Source organism: Mixophyes fleayi, chromosome 1, assembly GCF_038048845.1.
Source record: "Mixophyes fleayi isolate aMixFle1 chromosome 1, aMixFle1.hap1, whole genome shotgun sequence".
In the NCBI taxonomy this organism is placed as follows: domain Eukaryota; kingdom Metazoa; phylum Chordata; class Amphibia; order Anura; family Limnodynastidae; genus Mixophyes; species Mixophyes fleayi.
In genome coordinates, this window is record NC_134402.1 from 144,808,196 (window position 1) to 144,834,479 (window position 26,284).

Below are 26,284 nucleotides of genomic sequence, written 5' to 3' on the forward strand. Positions count from 1 at the left end.
CCGAATAAAACCGTGCTATAAAAAAATAAAATGTGAAATTGTCAAATGGTGTGAATATATTTTATAGCCATTGTAAATTATGTTTAAGGAGTAAGCAAGTGTTGAGCTGGATTTAAGGCAAAAAAGATTTTGTCAGAGTGAAGCTTGATGGAGGTTTTACCTTCTGCATTTTCACTGGCTAGTAGTTGCTGCATCTGGAAGCAGCAATGTTTTAAAGTAAGGAACAATGCCACAACGTGAGGAACTATCAGAACCAATTTTTTATTTGATTTGAAAACTACTGTGTTACTGTCAATTGCAACTAACCATTTTTCATTTTTGTCCCTGTTTTTGTGAGGGCAATGATGTAGAACAGAAGACGTTTTTTAGAACATGAGTCTTTGTCTCCTCGTATGAGGCTGGCACTAGCACAGTTTCTTCACTGCTTAATGGCATTTTGAGTGGTGAAGGAGACATAATTATTGGAGATACTGACTCCATTTCCATTGACCCTAGCACTATCTCTGGTAAAGTAGAGGTGGATCATGCACTGCTTCCCCCTGTATTTTACTACTCAGCTTGGATAAGTATGTTTAGTTCCCATACTGGGCTTGCTGATATCGTCTTTCAGCCTGTCCCTTAGCTTGACACAGCATGGAGAAGGTAGCAATCCATGTGCAAAACATCCTTCATGTGGGAATTCTTCAAGCTACCATATGGTTGCATGATGTGTTGCTCTGTGTCACTTGCCTCATCTGCAATGCCTCAGTGTCATGGGTTAGTTCAGATCTAGTCCTGATACCATTAAGTGAATGTTTGTCATCTGACCATCAGTTGTGATCTTAAACTGTATGGGGATTTCTCTCAAAATGTTGTATGCAAAATAGTGCTCAATTATGTCTTGCTGTGTGATAATGACAAAGGCTTGGTGCTGCTGCCAGTTTTTGTTGTTGCTGTTCTTTTGCCAGGTATGGTCACTTTCCTGTTTGCTTTTTGCAACCTGCAGTAGATACCCAGTGAACGAGATTTTGCTGTTTTGCTATAATGTGGACTGGTTATTGTGTCCAGCTCTGCAAAGGGTTTTGGAAAATAGTAAATAGCATCTGGCTGGGGATGATCCATCTAGTCTTTAATACCCCATCAGTTCTCAGAAAGCTAAAGATTCCACAGACTTAAAGGGCAACACTTATGGTCTAACATATTGGAAAAATTTTCATTCAGCAAAATTGTCCTCTTATGTGAGTTATTATGCTTTTTTTTCTGAAAAAAAATCAGTCACTAAAGATTGGTGAGTCAAACTGCATGCTTTTTAAACAAAAATTAAAGGATGAGGATATTGTCTTTGAGGATGAAGAACTACCAGTTGTACAATCATCATCACTTAATGGTCTTTTTTTTTTATAACTTTTTATTTAACATCAATCAGATAGAATTGATAACAAACAGTTTTAAAAAATTGCAGTTTTATAATAAAAATGCAAAAATGAGTTGTATATCTATACAATAGAATTGGTAGAAATAACAAATGTATTTACAACCAATAGAATATATGAAATGAAATATAGGTAGAGAGGAAAGGATACAGGGGATGAGGAGATGGGGAGGGAAGGGGTCTAATATTTTTACATTACATAAGATTTAATATGCTTTGAAGTAGGAACCAAAAGTAAGGGGGACACTAGATCAATTGGGACTGAGTTTTCAAATTAAGAATAAGTAGATATTGGGGCAGGTTGCAAGGGGGGAGATTGGTGAGTTAAAGTGGATTAGATAACTGTATAGGTTTACTTTGATAAATTAACCAAGGGGCTCAAACCTAAGTAAAGGTGTTGTCTTTGCCCTGGAGATTATAAGTTATTTTCTCCATGTGTCTGATGAACCAAACATAAGAAATACATTTTATGAAATCCTGAAGAGCTCTGGTGTTTTGGGAGTCTCTTTTATTAGGGGCGATATCCGGTAGAGAGGATCTGTCTGTTGTATTAAAGAGGACAGCATTGAATTCTCCCTCTACTATTAATCTCCCTTACCTCTGATGAGTTTTTAGCCTAGTTTCTTTAAAAAAATGGTGTTATTCTTTATTTGGGGCATATATATTTACAAGTGTGCATAGCAAGTTGTTCAATTTGTGTGGTTTTGTTTATCCCCTTAACATTATAGGAAATTATCCCAAGGGCCATGTGTAAGGGGTAAGGCTAATGTGAACCAGAGGGTCCGGGAAGACATAGATAGCTATGTAGGTGGCAAATGTGTACAGAGAAATGGGGTGTCTTTCAGGAGAACCATTTGGTGGTGGGTTTGGATGGAGAAAAGTAGATATTAGACTATGAGAGAAACCAGGAAATGGACTGGGGGTGGGGGTGGGGATGGGCGAGTTCAAATAGGGGTCGGTGGAAAATATTGTCTGGCTCTAGTACATAACACCCACATATACAACTGGTACTGGTATGGAAGTGGAATGTTGCCGGTGACATCATTCCATGTAGCAAACAAATCGCTTGGATTTTACACTAAAATAGAAAGTTGATCATGCCCTATCCCAACTATTAATTGTCCCCAACTTTTAAATTTACCTCCCACGTCAATGCAACATGGTTTTGTCAAAGTGTAAATTTACTAAATTTTTTGCTTTACTTTCCTTAATGAATTAGGCCCATTGTGTTTGTCAACAGTAGTATTGTCAACAGTCACAATGTCTGCATTAAATGACCAAGACCTGCAGGCACAGAATAATTTCAACACATAAGTAAAAACAGTAATAAAGCTTAACCACCCCTGCTCCCAAAACACATAAAAAGTTGTGTGCCCAATCAGATTAACCCTAGTTCTGCCCTCATTTTTCTGTGGACCCCATCTTCCTAGGAAAGCCAGCTTTGTACTGACCAGTCTGGGGCTGGTTGTCATTATGGCAGTGGGACCCCACACTGCAGGTTCCACTGCTATAGTGCCATCAGCCCTGGCTGGCAAAGCCTATTGCTGGTTCTAGTAAAATCAGGGGGACTTCACGCTGTTTGTTCTCCTTATCTCCCTCTTCCCTATATGTGCTCCTCTGCGCCTGTTCCCTTCATCTGACTCCCTCTTGTGCCTGCTATCTGTTTATCCTCCCTTTAGTATGTAAGCTCTTATAAGCAGGGCACTCTTCCTTCCTGTCTCTACTCCAGTTCTCCTTCTCCAATCTTCACTATACTTGCTATGCTTGGAGCATTTGGTCTTGGTTTTACTTGTTTTCTGTTCTGTTCTGGTTTACCCTGTATGGTCTATTGTCTGTATTATGTACAGTGCTGTGGATACCTTGTGCACCATATAAATAAAGCTAATAATAATCTTTTCATGCTTCAACCTCCACTTGACATACAAACCAGGTCATATGAATAAAAAGGCAGACATCCTCTCCAGGGCCTTTGATTCCATTCAAGACTCCGACAAGTCCTTTGTGCCTCCCTTCTTGGATCCCAATTGTCTTCTTTCCTCCTTACTGTCTTCCTCTACTATTCCTCCTCTGGGCAAGACTCTTGTTCCTTCTCGCAATCGGAAGAGTTCCATGCTAGCCGTTTTTCCAGTCATGTTGGCTCCCTCAAGTCCTTCGAACTCATCTCTTGGAATTATTGGTGGCCTACCCTCCGTACCGATGTGAGAGACTTTGTCGCTGTCTGTAATTTCTACGAACAACACAAATCTTTGCATCAAATTCCTTTGGGTTCTCTTTTGCTTTTTCCTATGCCCTCTAGATCTTGGTCACACATTAGTATAGACTTTATCACTGATCTTCCTCCCAGCAGAGAATTTGACCCTATCTGGTTGATTGTAGATTGATTTTCGAAAAATGGCCCATTTTGTTACTCTTGTTGGCCTTTCATTCTCTTTGGTTTTCGCCTGGCAGTTTGTGAAATAGATTTTCCACCTTCATAGTTGTCCACTCAAAATACTGTCTGATCGTGAAGTACAATTCCTCTCTGAATTATGGTGAGCTCTGTGCAAGTTCTTCAACATCCATCTAAATTTCTCCTCAGCTTATCAAACAGAAAAAATAGAGAGAGTCAATCAGGATCTCGAGACCTTTCTCTGGATTTTTTACTCTGCCAATCAAGACAGTTGCTCCGGCCCGTTACCTTGGGCTGAATTTGCCCACAACAACTTATTTCATGAAACCACTTCTGCAACTCCATTCTCTGTGGTCTATGACCAGCATCCTCTTTTTACCAAGTTTACTGCTGTTGATTCTTTTCAACAGGACTTTACCTCCATCCGGTCTCAAGTTGTGAATTACCTCAGAAAATCTTCTGATCGATACAAATATTTCTCAGACAGGTGCCGGTCTGTCCCACCACTTAGAGAGGGAGATAGGGTTTGGCTCTCCACTCGGAACATTTGCCTTAAACTTCCTTTCATGGAGTTCACTCCTTGTTTCATCGGACCCTACAAGATCCTGAGGGTTATTAACCCTTTTTATTCAACTAGCAACTCTCTGCCTCTCTCGACATCTCCAATGCATTTCATGTTTCTTTATTCAAGCCATTGGTCATTAACCATTTTTTCTCGGCTACGACTTCCCTTCTGCCACCCAATATTCAACAAGAACACGAGTTCGATATTGCTGAGTTTCTTGACTACAAGAAGTCCAGGTGCGCGATCAAATATCTGATGGCACTGATTGATATGTAAGAAATAATTAGAGTGAGGGCCAGACCGCAGCTGTGAAGGATTGGTAGATCGTAAAAATGTATAAAAGATAAGAGAGAATACACAGCGCTAAAACTAGCAATATTATGATACGTGAAAGAGGTAAGTATGTAAAAAACATTTATTAATACACAATATCATAAACAATTGCACATAATATCATATAATGATGTCTAAGACTTCACAATAATGCAAAATCTTCCTATCATCAGTGCACTGATATGTCAATAAAAGAGGCTGAAATCCTCTACTCGATCACGCAAGTGATCATTTAGATAAACAAACACCTTCCTTCAAAGTGCATAGGCTAATAAATAACCTCTATGATACTAGCTGCTTCATAGCAGTAAGGAAGTTATGATAAAAGTCTTAAGAGGTTGAGTAGGTGTTATGGGATGATCTTAAGTCATCATCCTCCCCTTGCCAGAATTATCCTGCAACACTAGCCCATGCCAGGTGTATTCAGGTGGATAATATAGCTTGACAGTTTCTCTCACAGGCTGGAGATCCAGGGTCTCTCTGGTAGGCTGATCAGGATCTTGCAGCGATTGGCTGTCTGCAGTGACACCTTTGTCAGTGGCTATATCTCCGACCGCTGTTCCTCTTGCTCGGGTGTTCTCTCTTTGAGCTCTGTGATGCAGGAGTTGTTTGGGAGCAAGTACTAGGGGCATTCTATGGAAATAAAGGGTGATAACTTACATTGGGACCTTAAACAGGAACCTATGAGCAGGAGTTGGTGTCAAACACGAATGCACCAAATGACTGCAAAGCCACTCCCTCCCACTTAATGGACTTTTAATAGTTATATTTACAGTGTGCTGTTCTTCCCCAGATGCAGCTGAGACTCAACTCTGTTGCTGTGTCACTTAATCCTCCTCAAAAGGTTTCCTTTTTGCATTTTTCCAATGTGTGTGGAGGGGGCGGAATTTAGGTCATGTTGTGGATAAGTGAGAACCCATTTTACCAGCTACAGAGAAGACACTTGGAAAACCAATCTCTATCAATACCAAAATACTAAAGTTTACTGCAGAATTTGTATTAGGAAAGGAACATGATATAAAGACTGCATGATGGTAGTGAAGTGTCTTCTTAGATACCTTGGTGGTGGTGGTATTTGTAGTGGTGGCGGTGGTGGCATGTTTCCTTGTCATTAGTGAGCTTGAGGGAAACGGTGTGCTCCTGCATTTGTGCAGTGGCATACACATTTTTGTGTATGCCGCAGAAGTGGCACTATCTTAATCCAACCTGTTAATTGTAGTTGATGACTTCTCTTAACAGCCATGCTAGGGACATGCACTTTTTCTGTTTCAGCATGTTTAAAGAACAAATAAAAGGATATATCAAATGAGGGAAGTAAAACAGTGACTGCCCAATATAGTAAAATTAAGGATTGCAAAGCTAATATTTACAAAATGTTACAGAACGAGGACAGAGCAATTCTCATTGATCAACAGGTATATTATCCACTAGCTGGCCGACAAAAAAATTACAAACAATAGTAGATATATAAATTATGGTACACCAAATCAAGACTAAATGCTATGTATTTCAGTGTTTGTACTGTTGTGGTGCAGCTACTTCAATTATGCTGTCTTGAACTGGCACCATTAAGTTGCAGTACAGTGCTGTGCATGCCAAATTAAGATCAAGTTGTATGAATTTCAGCTGCTGTATAGCTGTGCTTATAGCTGTACCTATGCTGGCCTAATATTGCTGAAACTTCACTCATCTTTGCTACATACTATTCATTATGTTTTATTGTAAACTATATTGTGAAACTGGCCAACTTCAATTCAATACTGTAATCAGTTAAAAGTGTCTGGACAAAGAGAAATTGCATAAAATCGTTTTTAAGAGCAACTGGCATACCATTCTCTAGTTTCTTAAAAATTTTATAATTTTGTAACTTACAAAATATGTATATAACATGCAGGTAGCAAAAAATGTAATAAGATCATTATAGCTGGTTTTATGTACTTTTATGGACTCTATTGAACTATATTGAGCCTATTGTTGCAGGTCGAGGCTGGATCCACGTGTGCTGTGTTTGGATTGGGAGGCATCGGCCTTTCTGTGATTATAGGATGTAAAGTAGCTGGTGCTTCCAGGATTATTGCAATTGATGTAAACAGTGATAAGTTTGCGAAAGCTAAAGAGCTAGGAGCCACTGAATGCATCAACCCAAAAGACCATGAGAATCCCATTCATGAGGTGCTACAAAAGATGACTAATGGTGGAGTTCATTATTCTTTTGAATGCATTGGAAACACTGAAGTCATGGTTAGTAACTGAGAGTTGAGTTTTACTTTAACAATAACTAAATTTCTTTTAATTCCTTTAAGCAAGGAATTCAGTTTCATCATGCCGGGGTAAGTAGTGTAGGGATTTCAACAGTCGTTATATAGTACCCAACCTGCAGAATCTACTGTGGTCCATATAATTAGAATAAAAGAATGAAGCAGAGAAGCAGCTGATATTGTTCAAACACAGTGTAATAACATTGCTGTAATATATTATCTTTGTCATTTTTGTATGGGTGATGTGTATCCTATAATGGGCACTATAGTGCTCCCTCCCTCCATCAGAACTTCCCCTAATCTGTCCAGTTTCAAACGGGCCCTAAAAACCCACCTTTTTCTTAAAGCCTTTCTGTCTCCCACTTAACTTCCTACCTTATCTTCTGCCTCTGTCCCCCTACTCTCCCTCTCTCCCCTGCGTCTCTCGGTCTGTCCACCCCTCCCCTTAGATTGTACGCTCCTCTGAGCAGGGCCATCTCTCCTCCTGTTTCCACCACTTCTAACTCTGCTCTCCAGCTACCTAGCCCTCCTCCTCGAGGGTCCTCCACCCCACGTCCACTCTCGCTCCCTCCTCCCCCCTGGGGGTCTCCCTGTCTTCCGCGCCCTCCTTCTTGGGCCCCGTCGTTTGCGGATCCTCCCTCCCCCTTCCCCGCCCTCTCTAGCTGTGCATTGAGCGTACTGAGTTGCTGTGTTTTCTGTACTGTGCTGTCTCCCATTGTATTGTGATTTTGTTTGTCTCTGTACGGCGCTGCGGATGTCTTGTGGCGCCTTATAAATAAATATTAATAATAATAATAAAATAGTGATATATGTTGCTATATTTTCACTCTCTGGCATTCACTAGTCACTAGGAATAACATTCCTTTTGCATTTCATTCCGCAAAGGTCTCGTGCATTGGATATGCTGACAATTTGTCTTTCTTTTCTAATCATAATTTGACAATTTATGTAAAAATTTTCTGACTCCTAGATTTACAACTTCCCTTTCATGCTGTCATCAGAATGGGGAACTAAAGCAGAGTCTTCACAAAAGATAAACTTAAAATAAGATAAACATTTCTTTGCACCTGGTTTGTGATGCTTCCCCTTTAATTTAACTAAGCAAAGATTTGTTTTTGCATTTAAGACTTCATCAATGTTCAATAATTACATTTTGTGTCAGAGAATATATTTGAGTTTAGCATCCCCACAAATAAACTGGATACTAAAAATTGAAAGACAAAATCGTATGGGATTAATTTATTCCAGCTGTGTTTTCTTTCCATGCAAAGCAAAGAAACATAAACTTCTGCAAAACAATGATAGCCAGGGCGTAGTCTGAGCTCTTCATGTTACTGTGATACAAGTAAAGAAATTGCAAATTTCAAGGTCATTTAAGGACCTTCATCTCTATCTGACATACTAGTATTTTGCATGTCTTGCATGTCATTCTTTAAAATGGACCTGTCAGCAGAAATGTTTTGAATACTGTGGATTGTGTAGTAAAGTTTTTCCCTAATAGTTTGCACCCATGGCTTTTTCCCAGATAATTCATTTATTATTACTGTCATTTCCCACCTTGTATTAAAATCTCTACATTTAAGCATGCTAGTAGCCTCTGAGGTACATTGGGCAGGACTTATGTTTATCCTCCACCCTTCACCTCTGCAATGCTCCAAAACTGATTACTATCACCATAAATTCATTCATCTGACAACACTGCCCTTTCGTTTGTCAAACTTACTCAACTACGCTAATATCAACCCAGTCAATTAACCCCCGATTCCTCTTTGTCACCTTCAACTAACTTTTCTGCTTTGTGCACCTGCACCCATCCTCCTTTCTCCCTATTAAGTCATGATTTTTTCAATGACTTCAAAGACAAAATCACCACAATTCACCAGTACATATTTTAATGGCAGACCCTGCACACCACACTCACCTGCCCCTACACTCCCCATTCCATACTCCGTTCATTCTGCCCTGTAACCAAGGTTCAAATCTCTGCACTCATCTGATTGTCTCACCCAACAACCACCCCAATGGACCTTATTCCTTTCCAACTTTTCTGATCCCTCTCCCAAAGCCCACATCTAGCTCTTTATTGGCAATTTTTCCTCCTCCTTTAAACTCATGATCTCTCCTCTCACTCCCTTCTCAACTGCCCCCACCAAACATTTGAGCCTATTTTTAAACGCATTTCCATATATATATTTCAATACTAGTGGAGTCCACATATAGGTGCTGTTTACAATTCCACAGAGCCAACCCTCAAAAGTTGCCAACAATCTACTTATAGCAAAGTCTAAGTGTCACTTCTCTATACTCATCCTCCTGGACCTCTATGGCACTTGCGACAATGTTGATGACCAACTAATCCTACACACCCTTCCCTCTACTTCATGGCACAGATCTTTCCTGGTTCACCAACCCAGCTCCTCCTTCAGTGTCATCTAACTCTGGTACATCTTCCTCTCCACTCCAACTATATCTTGAATTCCCATAAGGCTCTGTTCACTGTCCTCTGCTTTTTCCACTGTATACCTCTTCTTTTGTCAAGTAATTCACTCACTTGGTATCCAGTACCAACTCTTCTATGACAATATCCAAATTTATTTCTCCATTGACCTCTGTCCTTCTCTACTGCTCTATGTGACCAATTGTCTTTCTGCTATTTCCACATGGCTGCCCAATGCTACCTAAAATTCCACCACCATCAAAAACAGCACAGAGTCATCAATATCCCAAGCCCATTGCCTTGGTTTCACACTTATCTCTACCCTCTGCTTTACTCCTCACATACAGTCTCTTTCACAGTCTGGTCACCTTCATCTTTGAAATATTGCTAGAATATTCCTTTTTCTTGACCAAGAGGCAAAATTATTATCCATTCTCTTATTATCTCCTGCCTTGACTTGTGCAACCTCCTTCTATTTAGCAATCCCCTCGCCCATTTGTCCCAGCTTCAAGCCATCCAAAATGCCATGGAAAGACTTCCAGTCTGCATTTACTTTGACTATCTTTTATGGTCCTATTTTTACATATATGCTCTTTTCCCCACAGACCACTGCTATGGAGCACTTGGTGCTTTACAGATCAATACCAACAGTAATAATAATAATGACAGCTCTAAGCCCAAGTGTAATGTCATCTGTCTGTGATCATGCTCTAACCAAAATAAAAAAAAACTAGAACTGTTGTAAAGATTTAGACACTGGACAGATAACTAAAAAAGTACAAGATAAACACGACGAGATATTAATTATGTACTCTAGTAATTAGTAATCTAGCTTTTAACGTATAAGCGCAAAAGTTATTTTTCCATGCGTTTTTATGTTCATTTATTTTCTGATGTTTGGCTCTTTGTATTTATGTTCATGCCTGGAACTTCTACTCTACTTTTATCTAAGTTATGTGCATGGAACCTAGGTGTAGCTATCATTCTTTCTGGTTAAATGGGTTTGACTTCTGTGTCTGCGTGTCTACACTGGTTTCTGAATCTTCTGGCTCGGGATACCCATCTATGATTCTATCTAGTGTTTTAATATCTTGCTGTATTTTTTGCACTCGCACATGTGCTGCCTCTGCTTCATGACTATAATCTTGTGTGATAACCTGTTGTCCCCTCGTTCTCTATCAATAGTCTGGTTGGTCATCACAGGATGATCTTGGAATAAATAAGTACTTGTGGACTATTCTGTCTTAAAGGAAAGGTGTGTGCTATAGGCAATAATAATGCAAAATCCAGGTTCCCAGATATTTCTAAATTACCTTCAAATGACAAACATTACAATAAGCCACCCACTAGTCACTGTCTTTTAGGAAGACAGATATGGCTACTTACATAACTCTTGGTGCCAGGTTAATTATTAATCCCAAGTGGCAGTGGTGGTGGAGAATAGTATACCAGTTACGCTTAGCTATTTCCAGGTTTTACACACCACCATAGTAAACATATTATTATTATTATTACTTGTGATTGGTCCTCCCTCTCACATCACCCAAGCACCTCCATTTTAAAGTGATGAATGGCATTTATTTGCCAGTCCTATATTGCAGATCCCATAAAAAAGGGCTACAAGCTTCCAGGGCTCCAGCTATGGGGAAAAACTAGGTACTAAATTTTACAATCGGTGATATTGCAGCTTTAAGCCTGTATTTTGAAACCCACATTTCATTATTTTATTACTTCTACATGGGTATGTGTGGTTTAACTTTTGACTGCTCATTTATATCCTCCCTTAATTGATTTGCTTAATTTAGATGATTACTGAATCATTTAAGTTCATGAACAGCTTATTTTAAATTCTAATGAAATGCAAAAAGAGAATTTATTGTATATCGGAAGCGGTTTTACAAATATATAAAAAAAGTGCCTTAGAGCAGGGCCATCTTAACAACATTATGGGCCCCCGGGCAAAGCAGTGCACCGGGACCCCTATATATGTAAAAAAAAAAAAGTGTGTATGTGTATATATATACTCATGCATTCTAGTCAAATCAAGCTACTTAAGGTGTTAAAAAGGGTATTGTCATGCATTTGGGCCTAGCCCAGGCCTCCTCAGGGGAAGAGCGTTACTTCCCGATGCAAGCGCCCTTTTTTAACGTGGTTTTGTCCACATGTCACCACCTCATCATTCTTCTCCATCACCTCATCCTTCATTTTCATCACCACATCTATCCAGATGTCTATCCAGACACAGGGATCTCTCTCAGCGGTCCTGAGTATCACACTCCTCTCACTCTGTCACCCCCGGCAACCACCAACCACTCCCCACTGTCACCCCCGGCAACCACCAACCACTCCCAACTGTCACTTCTCCTTCAAGAAATATATATATATATTTTTTTAAATCTTTATAAACACTTTTAGCAATTAACAAATTAAATTAACAAATTAAAAACATCTTAGTATACCAAATTTCAGCCCTTTCTGAGTTGTTTTTTCCACACACACTAAGAATTTAGTAGGTCAGTGTATAACTCCGCCCAGCAGGTGGCGCTGAAGCTTGGTTTTATTTTTTCCACACACACACAGACAGACTAACACACGCCCCTAGACATTTATTATATATTATAGATAATGTATATATGTATGTTGTTAAGGTGTCCCTGCCCAAACTGTGGGGGTCATTGATTCCAAGGCCCAAGACATTATTGACATTCATGTGTGTGTGAAAAACAAAGAAAAAAAAGTGATTATATATATATATTGTGGCAAGAGCCCGCTACTGGTGAAGCACACGCGAACAACTTCTTCCTTTTTATGGTTCTTTATTGTCAGGATGGTAATAATATTTTGATACTGTATACTTGCACAGCAATTATGGAGATCCTATACGCTTACTATACATAGTCCAGCTCTCTGTCCAGATCAGCCAGCTAGCCCAGCGTTGATCTCCCTGAACAATGAAACAAGCAGGGTTTTATACCTGACACTCCTCCCACAGGCCTAGCTTGATGGGCAGGTGACACACCCACCTTCCCTTTAAAAGGAAACGTCCATCCCTGGCTCTGTTTAGACTAAGACACACCCTGTCTGTTTGCTGAGAGGAAGCAGCTTTTAAATCATGTAAGTTAACACACTCCAAACTACACATATGTTTTTACCTGGTTTAATCTCCACCTAGGTGCATAACTGTGCCAATGTTTTATTCTGTTTGTATACTTTATCTGCCTCTTGTCAGAAAAATGCCTCCCTTTGTTACAATATATAATCACTTTTTTTTTTCACATCCCCCTTAACTTACCCTTAATCGGCTTTTTCTCCGATCCTCTTCTCTTCTTTTTTCCGAGTCACTGCTGGCTGCTGCTAGTTCTCGTGCGCGCTGGTGTGACTCCTCCGTGCTGCGCTGCACAATGGAAATGTTGGGCGTGATGACATCACACCCGACATACACTGCGAGCGCAGCACAGAGGAGGAGACCAGAGAGGGAGCCGGAGCCGGATCGCCAGCTGACGTGACCGCAAGGTAAGTATTTTTTTTTTTTTCAGGATTTTATCTTTTATTAAGAGTGCTTCCCCGGACGGGCCCCCTTGCCCATCGTGCCCAATGGAAGAGACGGCCCTGCCTTAGAGCTTTCTGAGGAACAGAACTCCCAGGTGTATGACATTAATATATTTGTAATCAAGATGCTCTTCTACTTTCTTCCATGTAGTTAGAATAAACATGGGGGGAAAAAAAAATATTTTCCTTTTCTTAACTTTGTATTACAATCCTGAGCCCTAAATAGTCAGAATAGATAGCATAACCAGAACCAAACCTTTTCTTCAATACTCTGCATTTGTTTTCATTCAGGTTTCTGCACTTCGGTCCAGTCACTTTAGCGCTGGCACCACAGTTATCGTTGGAGTGGCTCCATCCTTTTCAAAGGTCTCCTTTGAGCCAATGCTGGTTCTCACTGGACGTACTTTAAAAGGAGCTATATTTGGAGGTATGTAAAAGTGAAATATAATTGCAAATGACAAATGCTACTTTTGGCACAGATATTTTTTTAGCGATGAATATGAATAACCTGGATATATATCTCTAAATCACTAGGCGCAAAGAGGTAATGATGATAATCAAGAAAAAGCAATATAATACAATACTAATGATACAGTATAATATCAATAATGAGGAAAACGCTGGCTGCTGCAAAAAGTAAGGCCACCACAACCTCCTACCATAAATATAGAATTCTAAAACTTTGCAGCACTCTCTAGAATCCCGATATACAAATAAAATATAAAATAAGTTTGAAAATAATTTTATAGAAATATATATATTAATAAAACACATACATAAATGCAATGCAATGCAGAAATATCTATAATATAAAAGCCTAGCGGCGTGTGTTAGTCTGTGTGTGGAAAAAAAAACAAACAAGCTGCAGCGCCACCTGCTGGGCGGAGTTATACACTGACCTACTAAATTCTTAGCATTATCTAATATATAAAAGTAAAAGCCTAGCGGCGTGTGTGTGTGTGGAAAAAACAATTTTCTCAGAAAGGACTCATCCAATTGACCTGTAATTTGGTATACTGACATTATTTGACAAAAAAATTAGAATAGTGAAGTCAGTTAACTTCCATCATCCCCCCTTCCCCCCGTGGGAGGGGTAGTAAAGGCTAAATTTACGAGTTGAGGGGTCAAACTCATTTTCGTGAGGTAATTTTACCTCATGAACACACATTAAAAAGGGCCCTTGTGTCGGGAAGTAATGCTCTTCCCCTGAGGAGGCCTGGGCTAGGCCCAAATGCATGACAAGAACCTTTTTAAGACCTTAAGTAGCTTGATTTGACTAGAATGCATGAGTATCATGCATGGGTTAACTTGTAACTAATAAAACCACATAGACTCTTGGAGAAATTCTAAAGGGGAGTCCCCCTGCAAAAAAAATCTGTATTAATTGATTTCAATTGTTTGTATTTTTATTCTGTATTTATTGTAAATATGGTATTGTATTAGACCTGCTACAAATGAACTAAGAATTATTTATTAATCAGGTGTTTCCTGTTTGTATAATTGTTAGGAACCCCTCAGCCAGTACAGCAAAATCGGGAGTCTGCTCCGAACGTCTGGTGTTCACTGTTGCCCCTAGTGGTGGGGACAGACTTCTCTGCAGACAAACAGAGGGTCGTGAGATGTGCACTGGCTGGGGAGAACCCAGGAATAGAGTTACCAAGGCAGTAGAGTAGGAAGTGCAGGAGGGAGTCCGGTGAGACACTGAGTGGATGGTGTCAAGACTGATATATCACTCGTGGCCACTGGAATAAATAAGGAACAGTTGATAGAGAAGTATCCTGCTACACAGCAACTTCTGTACCGGTGCTTGTCCGGAAAGGAACGGAACTTGCAGTGATAGGTAAATATTATGAAACTGAACGTAGGCGGTTGCCAGGGGTAACTGCAACCAACAGTACTGGTGAGAGTCCGGAGATTTAGAGGTAACAGTTCTTAGGCAGTTGCCAGGGGTAACTACAACCCACAGTACCGGTGAGAGTCAGTCTGGAGATTTAGGGGTAACAGTTCTTAGGCAATAGTCAGGGGTCACTACAACCCACAGTACCGGTGAGAGTCCGGAGATAGGAGGAAAACAGTTCCTAGGCAGTTGCCAGGGGTAACTACATTATAGGCATATGGTGATATAAGTAAACAGTCAATAGTACCTGTGGCAAGGTTGAGTCCGGAGCCAAAGTAGACTCATCAGGGGAATAGCTGGATTCGTACATGGGGAATCCAATAGAGAATAGTCAGGAACTGAAACAGGTCTGGCACACGGGTAACCACACAGAAGAGGAGTCAAAGCAGAGCCGACACAGGGAAATCCAATGAAGAGTTAACAGGAACGGAAACTGTCTGGTACACGGAGATACCACAAGCTGGCAGGAAACAACAGGAACATGTAACGGAACAGGGAAACCACAAGGGAGCAGGAACACTAAGGTAAACGTATTACCGGCAATCCTGCAGAGGATTAGCCTGCTCTTTAAGGAGAGCAGAACCAATATGTTGCAGGTGATAATGAGGAAGCCAGGTGAGTGAGCTAAGAGAAACAGGCTGGCATTACATAGAAAAGACAGCATGAATTGAGGGCAGATTCTGACAGAGAACAGACCTAACTGACCCTATCTAATACCTATCTAATCTATCTAGTTAATCTATCTGCCTATCTAATCTACCTAAACTAATCTATCCAATCTATCTAAGAACTAAACTAACTACCTATCTAAACACCAAGTGGCTATCTAAACATACCTAACTACCTACCTACCTATCCCTATCTATCTATCTATCTATCTATCTATCTAGTTACTCTGAGAGAGAGCCCGGCGAGTCATAACAATAATGAGGACTGGATAGGAATGGTTTGATGACTGACTAATTGAAGACAATATTTTCAACCATGAGAAATACTATTTAAAGAGGCTTAGAATGTAACTCCACTATTCTTTGAGAAAGTCCCCGTTATAGGGCCGAAACATGTCACCTGGTGTTAGTGGAGAAAAATTTGATGAATGACAGGAGATCGTGTTCAGTATCTTTATTGCTCTCCAAGGAATAAGATTGTGCAGGACTCTTAATGGTGCTTTCTGTCTTTGGTACCTTTTGACCTGGAAGTGGTGTACAGTGAGTTATTAGGAGGAGAATTAATCCCAGCACTGTGAGAAGTTGGACAGATATTAGAGGCGTAACTAAATCACATGGCCTCACGCTACTGAAGAGAGGACTGAAACAAAGTATACAGATAATGCACAAGGAGTCCTGTTACTACGGAGTACTGAGCTGCTTTTTAAAGTCCAGAGGAGAACAGTGTGGTAAGATGTGCCATCAGTTACATGTGCTGTTTTAAGGTACCGGTACCGTTTCCTATAAAAACATTGTGTTTGGATTGTTTTGGAGCGCATTTGAGGCTGATTATCCCAAATTTTTAAATAACACAAATGAGAAGACTCTAAATAAATAGAGCTGAAGATAATTATTCTGAGGGATGTTTTGTAGCTCATTTTGGTACTTGCCTGTTTACTTTCATATAACTGTTTTGGAATTGAAATCAATTAATAAACATTTTTTCTGCAGGGGGACACCCCTTTGGAATTTCTCCAAGAGTCTATGTGGTTTTATTAGTTATATTTCTGCATTGAATTGTATTTATGTATGTGTTTTATTAATATATATTTTTCTATAAACTTATTTTATGTTTTATTTGTATGGAGAGATTCTAGAGAGCGCTACAAAGTTTTAGAATTCTATAAAGATGAATAATCTGAGCTTTCACAACAGATCTACCATAAAATCTCTTCCATTTAATTCTTAGCCATGTTGCATCACACACACACACGCACACACACACACACTCGCCTACTCAAACACAATCAAACACATACACAGGCACTATACAGCTGTGCAGAGGTCTTGTGAGAGAAGAAGATCCATAGGGTGACAAGATTTTTTATTTATTCCCTTTTGTAATCTAACATTAAGCAGATATAAATAAATGTTTTCATATAAAGATTTTTTAAGTGACCCCTACCACTAAATCTGTATAGTACATTAGCTGCTAAATATATGTGAGCTGAACTCAATACATTTTTTTATGGTAAACTAATTTACCAGTCTCTGAAATATTTGGACCTCGATGTGTAATTTTTTTTTAATTTTGCTGCCACATGAGGTCCTTTATGAACAGGGGAGGGCTGGCAGACTTTAGCCCGGGGGGCAAGCACACAGCAGTGGTCCATAAGTAGCGCGGGCCAGCCTTAAAGCTGTTTTTCGGTACAATATATATTTCATAAGATAAAAAGAGGCTGTTTTAGTGTTACTTAATCAGCAGTTCTTTATTATTATAAAATATAAATACTGAAAATAAATAATGTAACCAAAAACATATATATGCATAAACAAACTTTACAAAAAATGTTGTGAGTGGCAGACCAGTATTAAAATATGGCTCCAAATAACAAATTGTAATAATAGGTTATGGAAATAAGAGTAAACAACATTATACGGGTTCACACTTGCAATCTTTGACAATACAATACACTGCATTGTACTTAAACACACACTCAGAATCAAGATCAGGCCCATATATATGGGGCAAATGCAGGATTTTTAAGGGGGGGTTCTAAATGTTTGAAATCAGAACAAAGCCACAAAAAAAATAATTCCACAATAAACCTTCAACATACACTTTTTAGTCTAGTCAAATTGTTTTTCAAAATACCATTGATACCGCACATCAAAACTAGCAATGATACTGCACATCAAAACTAGCAATGATACCGCACATCAAAACTAGCAATGATACCGCACATCACAACAGCATTGATACCACACATCAAAATAGCATTAATAACGCACATCAAAACAGCATTGATACCGCACATCAAAATAGCATTAATAACGCACATGAAAACTAGCAATGATACCGCACATGAAAATAGCATTGATACCGCACATCAAAACAGCATTGATACCGCACATCAAAACAGAATTAATAACGCACATTAAAAATTAGCAATGATACCGCACATCAAAATAGCATTGATAACGCACATTACAAATACAATTGATACCCTACATTAAAAATAATTGGATAATTCATGTCAGTTCAACCAGGGTTGTCCACCGCCCATCTCAGATTTCTACAAAAAAAATTTTGTTAAGAGAGGATGTCAAAACAACTATTTCTGCCAAATATCTTGACTGTCTGACAATTAGTTGGTTATATATTGATTTTTCAATTTATTAAATAATTTACTAATCGCAGCTTCTTTATTCAGTTTATTTGAAGTATTACAGGTGTTTATTAAGGAATCTACACAAAATTTGGATCCTTAAGTAATAGTAATATGGCAGACTGTATGTAAAAGACTACCAAATGAGCAGCTGCCATGATTGACTCTTACTGTGTCTCCCTCTATCTTTCTCTGGAAAGTTTCAGTTTTGGTCTCTCTAAAGGGAATCCCCTTCCCATCAGTTTCTGTTTGTTTCATTTCCTGTATGGGAGTTTTATCCCATTGTCTCAGTTTAGTTCACTTTTTTGGTATGGTTTTTAACAATGTGTAAATTAAGTATGCTGTACAGCAGTAATCGAGCATCAACTTCATTATTTTTTTTTCTCCACTATGAAACAGAGTACCCGGCTGATTTTTTTTGTGGCAGTAAATTATACCTTTTTTAAACACCCCCCAAAAAATGGGATACCTAATGTCAATTGAATCTAGCGTTTTTAATGATATTCAAAAACCGTGCGTTTTTGCCGTAACGCAAAACATGAGGCAGATAAAGTAATTTGGTTTGGATTTTTGGATTCGGGAGGAAGAGTTACCTTAGGGGTCCAAATTTTGTATCTATTCCTTAATAAACACCTGTAATACTTCAAATGAACTGGATAAAGAAGCTGCGATTAGTAAATTATTTAATAAATTGAAAAATCAATATATAATCAACTAATTGTCAGACAGTCGAGATATTTAGCAGAAATAGTTGTTTTGACCTCCTCTCTTAACTAAAAAAAAATTCAAAAAAATCTGAGACGGGTGGTGGACAAATCATGTTTTTTTGGGTGATCTGATATGGAATGACACAATTTTGATAACGCACATTTAAAATATGATCAATAAAAAAAATAAACAACCAAAAACATTGACACTATGACACCAGTTTTTGATTACATTACATAACATACATGTTTACATGCCTTTGCCTGCTCGTCCGTGAAGGGGGAGGGGGTTTAGCAATAAATTATATAATAATGTTCTATTACAGTACTGAACCCAGGGGCTGATTTATCAAAGTGCAAGAAGCCATTTTGCTTTAAAAAACTGATTTTTTGCGAGCAAAATGGTTTGGTTTTGCTCCGTAAAATATTAAAGGGGTTATCACTGGCGATTATTTATTTATCAAGCACTAGTAATAGATCATCATACAAATAGCACTACACTATTTGTATGATTATCTATTCGCTCACATACACAAAAAAATGCTATTTTTTTTGCAATAAAGATTAAAAAGATAATATTAAAAAAATGAACATACACTTACCTGATTAAAAGTGATTGTAATTTCTCTCTTTCTTTCTTCTTGCTGTGCCTTGCTCTTCTCTTCAATAATGGCTGCAGGGGTGGGTGTTTTTCATGCCCTGCCTAAATGGGAGCCTCCGACTGTATTGGAAGCTCCCATTGTATTGGTGGGCAAGCCACCAGGATATAAAATATATATATATATATATATATATATATATATATATACACACATTTATTTATTAATATTTATTTATATATTAACTCATTTTTACCTACTTCATGGGAGCCTCCTAGTGAGATTGAGGCTCCCATGTATTTGATTGATTGGGGCTGCCCCAATCATATTCAGGGTGGGCTGGTATTGGGGAGGAGGAGAGGCAGGGCACAGAGTGTCAATCTGACACCCTGGCCCTCTGTGATTGGCTGCACAGGGCTGCTGTGGGCTATTGCAGGAGCCCTGTAGCACTTGGCTAATGTTTTTTTTATACTGTTTACATGGGTAGTATATAGAGAATACTACCCATGTGTCATGCGGCCGCAGACCAAACCCCCCCCTCCTGGGGGTGAATGAGTCATCTTCCTGCAGTGACAGACAGCGCGCTGCGCTACAACCCCCCCCAAACCCACTTCCCACTTCCCCAGTCTGTGGATGGATGCGGCGCCGTCCGCATACACTGAGTATTACCCAGCGTACAGGCGGCCGCATCACCTGACACTCCATGCGGCCGCGTCATTGGATGACGCGGCCGCATTGAGTGTGATATGATGCGGCCGCCTGTGCGCTGGGTAATACTCAGTGTATGCGGACGGCGCCGCATCCATCCACAGGAGGGGGGGCGGCCCGAATACCTGTCTGATCAAGCAGCATGGGGGGCAGATGCCCCCCTGCCCAGCCCGCCCATTTATGAAGTACACTTGTTTTGCACCAGTTTGTTTAGATATTCCATCCACTGCACTTCAAGGTGCACGCCTACTCTATGCTCTCAGGGGATGCCTAACCAAACTAGAAGTGGGCAGCACAGTGACCTAGTGGTTAGCACTTCTGCCTCACAGCACTGGGGTCAAGAGTTCGATTCCTGACCATGACCTTATCTGTGTGGAGTTTGTATGTTCTCCCTGTGTTTGCGTGGGTTTCCTCCAGGTGCTCCTGTTTCCTCCCACACTCCAAAAAAAAAACCATACTGGTAGGTTGACTGCTATCAATAAATTGACCCTAGTCTCTGTCTGTCTGTCTCCCTTTCTGTCTGTCTGTCTGTCTGTGTGTGTCTATATTAGGGAATTTAGACTGTAAGCTCCAATGGGGCAGGGACTGATGTGAATGAGTTCTCTATACAGCGCTGCGGAATTAGTGGCGCTATATAAATAAATGATGATGATGATGATGATTAAGTGCACCTTGATGTACGGAGAGGCCAATACATTTCCAAAGACACACAGTGCAAGAGTGTTACTATCAAGTCCAACCTACTTCCCCTTTAGTACCTCCACTTCCAATAAAATAAAATTTTCCTTGTTTCTCCCAAAATATAATTATTACTTTAACTTCATATAGCTTAAAGTAATCATGAGACTGAGGGGACATGGGGCTGTCTTCACCAGCTTTGAACTAGAGCAAAATTCAACTCCTTTTGCAGAACTGAAATGAACATGCACCCTTCCACACAGCAAGTATCACCCCATACAATCGCCCCCACCACCCTTTTATCTAAGTTTAATAATCTCACTCCACAAATGGAAACATTGTTTCTGTAATGCTCCACAAAACTATTTTGTATGCTGGAACGCTTCAAGGGCAATTAGGGGTCATAAAGTCAGCTCTTAACATACAGTGCTTTTGGGTCTGTATATCTGTCAATCATCCATATCAATTCTCATAGCCATGCAACTGAAGCATTGCATATACTAACTTCCAGAGCCTACTGCAGACAGATAAGTACCATCACTGTACAAAAGTATCACCTGATTGGGTACAATTTAAAAAAAATTACATTTTACAATGCTTCCCATCTACTGGGTGCAAAGGCAAGGTGTGGCAGGGTGAGAAACTGCCACATCTGAGGAAAGGGTTTGCCTCCTGATGGTCAGGAGGAAGTCCCCCCGATTCTTCATAGGGGAGGAGTTTGGGCCTCTTTAAGGGCTCAAATTCAATATAGTCTGTGCTGGTGTCTGTGGAGGGTGAAAATCTCACACCTCTCCACTGAAGGAGCCAACATATCAAAAATCAGCAAAAATCATTTATAATAATAATAATAATAATAATAATAATTTATAACCATTAATTCAATTTTCTCAATTCACAGTTAGCTTTCTGTTCAACTACAAATTCACCCTCTTCCTTAATTTGAAACATATATTAATAGTAAAATGAGCAAAGTCTCTTGTATTATATAGGCCAATCAGCACTTATGGCATTTTCACTGATAAATGTAACTACCTTGCATTTTATTACTATGCATATTGTCTTGCTGAGTATACAGCTATTATTTTCTGTAAAGACCCTAGTGGAGTCACAGAGTGACACACTCACATAAACCCACTCATGATGCTTTATGGTTTATGCCTTGCAAAGCTGTAACAGGAGTTTGGAATAACTCTTCCTTAACAGAATGTTATAATCAATGTACCTTTAATTTATGAGGCAGCTTGATGTATCAAAATTGTAATCTCTTGTATTGCCATGCAAACACTCTTGATAATTAGAGATGCTCATACTCGGTTCCCCGAGGACCGAACAAACCCGAGCATAGCGGATCTGAGTACCGGACCAGCTCTGTATTTTCGCAGTTTTTCGGTTTTGAAAATGAGGCAAAACGTCATTGTTATTTCTTCGGATCTCGCGATTTTTGGATTCCTTTTTAAAATCCAACATATCAGTTCTAGCCCAAGGACAATTCCATCTTGCACCATTTTTCTTTTCTGCCACTGCTGTGTGCCAATGTGTCCTAGATGTGCTAGGAACTGCCATGTGTTTGTGTATTTGCTCCATCGCTTACCTTCCAGCCAGGTCGCTGCAGTATTTGTCCGAAAGTGTATGAAAATAATATTGTGATCTGTGAGGTGGTCAAAATTTACTGCAAATGACTTGAAATTAGTGTTATTGAGGTTAATAATAATGTAGGAACAAAAAAAGAGCAAAATTATGTGATTTTAGCATATTTTAGGATTTTTTCTAAAAAACTCCAAAACCAAAACCAAAACACACGAGGGCGGTTTTGCCAAACCAAAACCAAAACACGAAGCTAATCCAGATCCAAAACCAAAACCAGTTCACAGGGGTCAGTGAGCATCTCTATTGATATGCACTTAAGTAAATGTTAACTAACACAAAACTACCCTAGTAATGTGTCTTTCAAGGGAATATCTGTAATTCTGTTGAACTTTTTAGGTGATGTTCCAAATGAATTTATCATCATCTAGTAAATCTGTGGTCCCAGAAGAAATCCCTTCATCAGTATCCATATTTGCTGGTTTGACATACTATATATGGTAGCTTGAATCCCCACATTTTGACTAGTTCAAACATGCTATGATAACCAATCTGGAGAGGAAATTAATAAGATTTAGTTTCACAATTGTAATGCACGGTTTGTCGCTATCCAATAACGATTGTCGAATCTCGATTTGTGTTTCCAACGCACAAATATTTATTCTCAAAAAGTAGCAGAATAATTCAAGCGAAATAATAAGTACAGCCATTACTTATCGCAGGCGCTAATAAGTAACAGTCATTCAGGTCTGAAGTCTGTGGTCAAAGATGACTGTCCACTAGATGAAAAGCTCCTGCTTATATGCAGACAGAAATACAGTAAAACAATGCAGATGGTGTGGCTTGCTTCTATTGGTTCAGGTTTCAGGAAGGTCCAGGAGGTTGCAGATCATAGGCTAGTTCAAACTAAAATATCCAAAGGTTGGGATCATCTCTCCAGGGAATGTGCTCTGATCTTCCCGCCAAGACTCCAGTTTCAACTAGTCCGTTAGCATTTTATAGTCAGTATAATTTTAAAGATTTATTCCCTAACATCAATAACTAGAGTATGCAATGTGCGTTCTCTTCGCCGAATGAATCGGGCAGCCGCTGATGAATAGGGGATTAAAATGATACCAGACATGACACATTTCCCATAACCTGAACCTTATGTTTTAATAATATGCATATAACTTATAATATTGTACATAAATACTACTATATTTTTATATAAATAAGTTTAATGTTGCATCTACAATTAATGTGTACTATCTACAAATGTGTGCGTCTGTGCGAATGTGTGCAAATGTGTAAAAACTGTCATTGCCACGTGTTGCGGCTGCGTACGCCTTTCCACGCCGTAGCGTGCTCTACGCATCTTTTCAAACACAGGCAACCAAGTTTGCTCGATATTAAATGAAATAACTTTATCCAATTTGCTGACTTCGACACCTTTGACAAGCACCAATCCAGTAGAGTTATGACGTTCGTTTCAGCTAGACAGCCTCTTTGCTCTGTAGGTTTGATGCATTCAGTTGATTTACAGCTGCAGTTCTCTGCCCCCCCCCTACTTCTGTTTAGAGATGTCTGTTTTGGCAGTTGTCCTCTCAACTATTCACCAATTTCCCTCTTTTTTGTTTTGTGGGCCCCGTTTTTGCAACTTCATAAATTACCTTTATTGTGTTTTATTTCTAGGTTATAGGAGCAAAGACTGTGTTCCTCAACTAGTTTCAGATTTGATGTCCGGAAAGTACGAAGTGGATAAATTGCTGTCTCACAAATTGCCTTTTAATGAAATAAATAAAGGGTTTGAACTTCTGCGCAAAGGGGAAAGGTACGTTCCATTTTTTTATTCAAGATATGTATATACAATAGTATAAAAGTATTGCATTTGACATATGGGCCTCATTAAGAGTTAAATGTAAACCTAAATCTCAGAATTCCATTTTGTTTTACCATACCTTCCAACAGTCCCATTTTTGGACTTGGGATGCAGATGTCAACATCTCAAAGTGGGGACGTGGCCACATCACAAGGGGCATCGTGATATCATTAGTACTAGGCCTCCCCCAACTACCTTTCCTCACCTGAAAATACCCTTGCACTGCTGCATGCATCTGCCTCTAGTGCAATGAGCAGGACATTCTCCCATTCTATTAGATAGAAATAAGTGATTGTCCAATTTGATCACTGTGGTTCCAAAGCACAAAAACTATTAAGATGCTAAGGGATGACACACTCAAAACGAACAGATTTTACAATAATGATCAGATGCATGAAAAAGAAAAAGATGAACATAACAAAAATATCACCAAGACCGACCTGCGCAGCTAGGTAGCACAAGAGCTTCCAATACTCTGTCTTCCAATAGGTCAGAGTAGTGTAATATATTCACTGAGATAGGGTCATAAATTATAGTGACACATGCTCAAAAAAACTCGTTGGCAGGCACACTAAGGTCTGGATCTTACCCTAGCGCTCCCTGCCATGTCCTCCTCTAGTGCCGCCAATAAAACAGAGTTTCTTCTTCTTGTCCGGAGCTGGCATTCCCTGATGTTAGCGTTCCTAGGTGTGCTAGGGTAAAATCCAGATCATAATACTTTTCTGTGCTCCCATCGCAATGTGCCTGCCAATTGTCAGGCGCCGTCCCCGCTGTTCACCTGCCATACGGGTACGGACGTCTGCTCCCTCTGGCCGGAGTGCTCTGTTGCCTAGCAACAGATGCGCTGCGGCTTTCGCTGGAGCTCCCTGTTGGGCGCATGCGCCCTGCTCTGTCCCGCTGCTAGCAACGGGACGCTACCTCGGCACGTAGCGTGCCTCCCTCTGGCTCCTCCAATCTCTTCCCAGCTTCCTCTATTTAAACCAGGTTCTGGCGCCATTAGGGTGCCAGAGTAACAGGTTTCTGTCTCCAGTGTTCCAGTTATTGTTTCCTGTTGTGACCCGGCTCTCCTGACCATTCTCCTGTCTCTTCGCTCTCCTGTTGTGACCCGGCTTGTCGACCATCCTCCTGTCTGCCTGTCCCATATTGTTCCTGCGACCTTGGCCTGTCTGACTACCCATTTTGGATTCTCCTTTTGTACCTTGCATTCCCGTTTGGCTTGACCCGAACCGTCTGACCCTTCCATCACTACACCGGAAACTGACTAGTAGGACCGCGACCTGCGTGCCCTGTGCAGCGCAGTCCAAACCTCCTTGCGGGGGTGCCTGGCGAATACCAGGGGTACGTTAGATTACGCACCTGCTAGTTCAGTAGTGCTAATACCGGTTAGTGGCCTTCTTCAACTCCAGCCTTCATCAAGGCCTGACAGTTTACTCTGGCCATAACGGACGGCTCTGGGGAACCCTCTGCTTGTGACCTCCTCCTCCATTTGGGCCAGCGAGTGGAACAGCAAGAGACTAACCAGGCTCAACTTCTTCAGTGTATACAAGGAGTGATATCCCGCCTGGATTCCCCAGGCAGTATCTCCGGCCGCACCTCCTCCTAGTGTGAATGCCGCTACATCCAGGAGCCTACATATACCTACTCCTGAGAAGTATGATGGTAACCCCAAGGGATGTCGAGGATTTCTTAACCAATGCTCCATCCAATTCGAACTCGCACCAGAGAATTTCTCTTCTGAGAGAGCCAAGGTAGTTTACATCATATCCCTTCTCACTGGACAGACCCTGGCCTGGGCTTCCCCGTTTTGGAAACGTAATGATGTATCTCTTTACAATTCCTCTACATTCATTTAAAATTTTCGTAAAGTATTTGATGAGCCCGGCCGAGTGTCTTCTGCCGCTTCCAGTCTTCGTCAAGGATCCCTCTCCACTGGGCAGTATGCGGTTCAATTCCATACCTTCGCCTCTGAACTTGGGTGTAGCGTGGAATGAT

At 40.1% G+C, this 26,284-nt stretch overlaps 1 protein-coding gene across 1 annotated transcript in view; it reads left to right on the forward strand.

The window, feature by feature from the left end:
- The window catches only part of LOC142143482 (alcohol dehydrogenase 1-like), an 85,051-nt gene that overhangs the window by 41,169 nt on the left and 17,598 nt on the right, over window positions 1-26,284 (forward strand). The window contains exons 6-8 of the mRNA XM_075201357.1: window positions 6,679-6,939; window positions 13,234-13,369; window positions 24,106-24,244. Coding sequence (XP_075057458.1) covers window positions 6,679-6,939; window positions 13,234-13,369; window positions 24,106-24,244 — 536 coding nt within the window. The remainder of the gene's footprint in view (window positions 1-6,678; window positions 6,940-13,233; window positions 13,370-24,105; window positions 24,245-26,284) is intronic.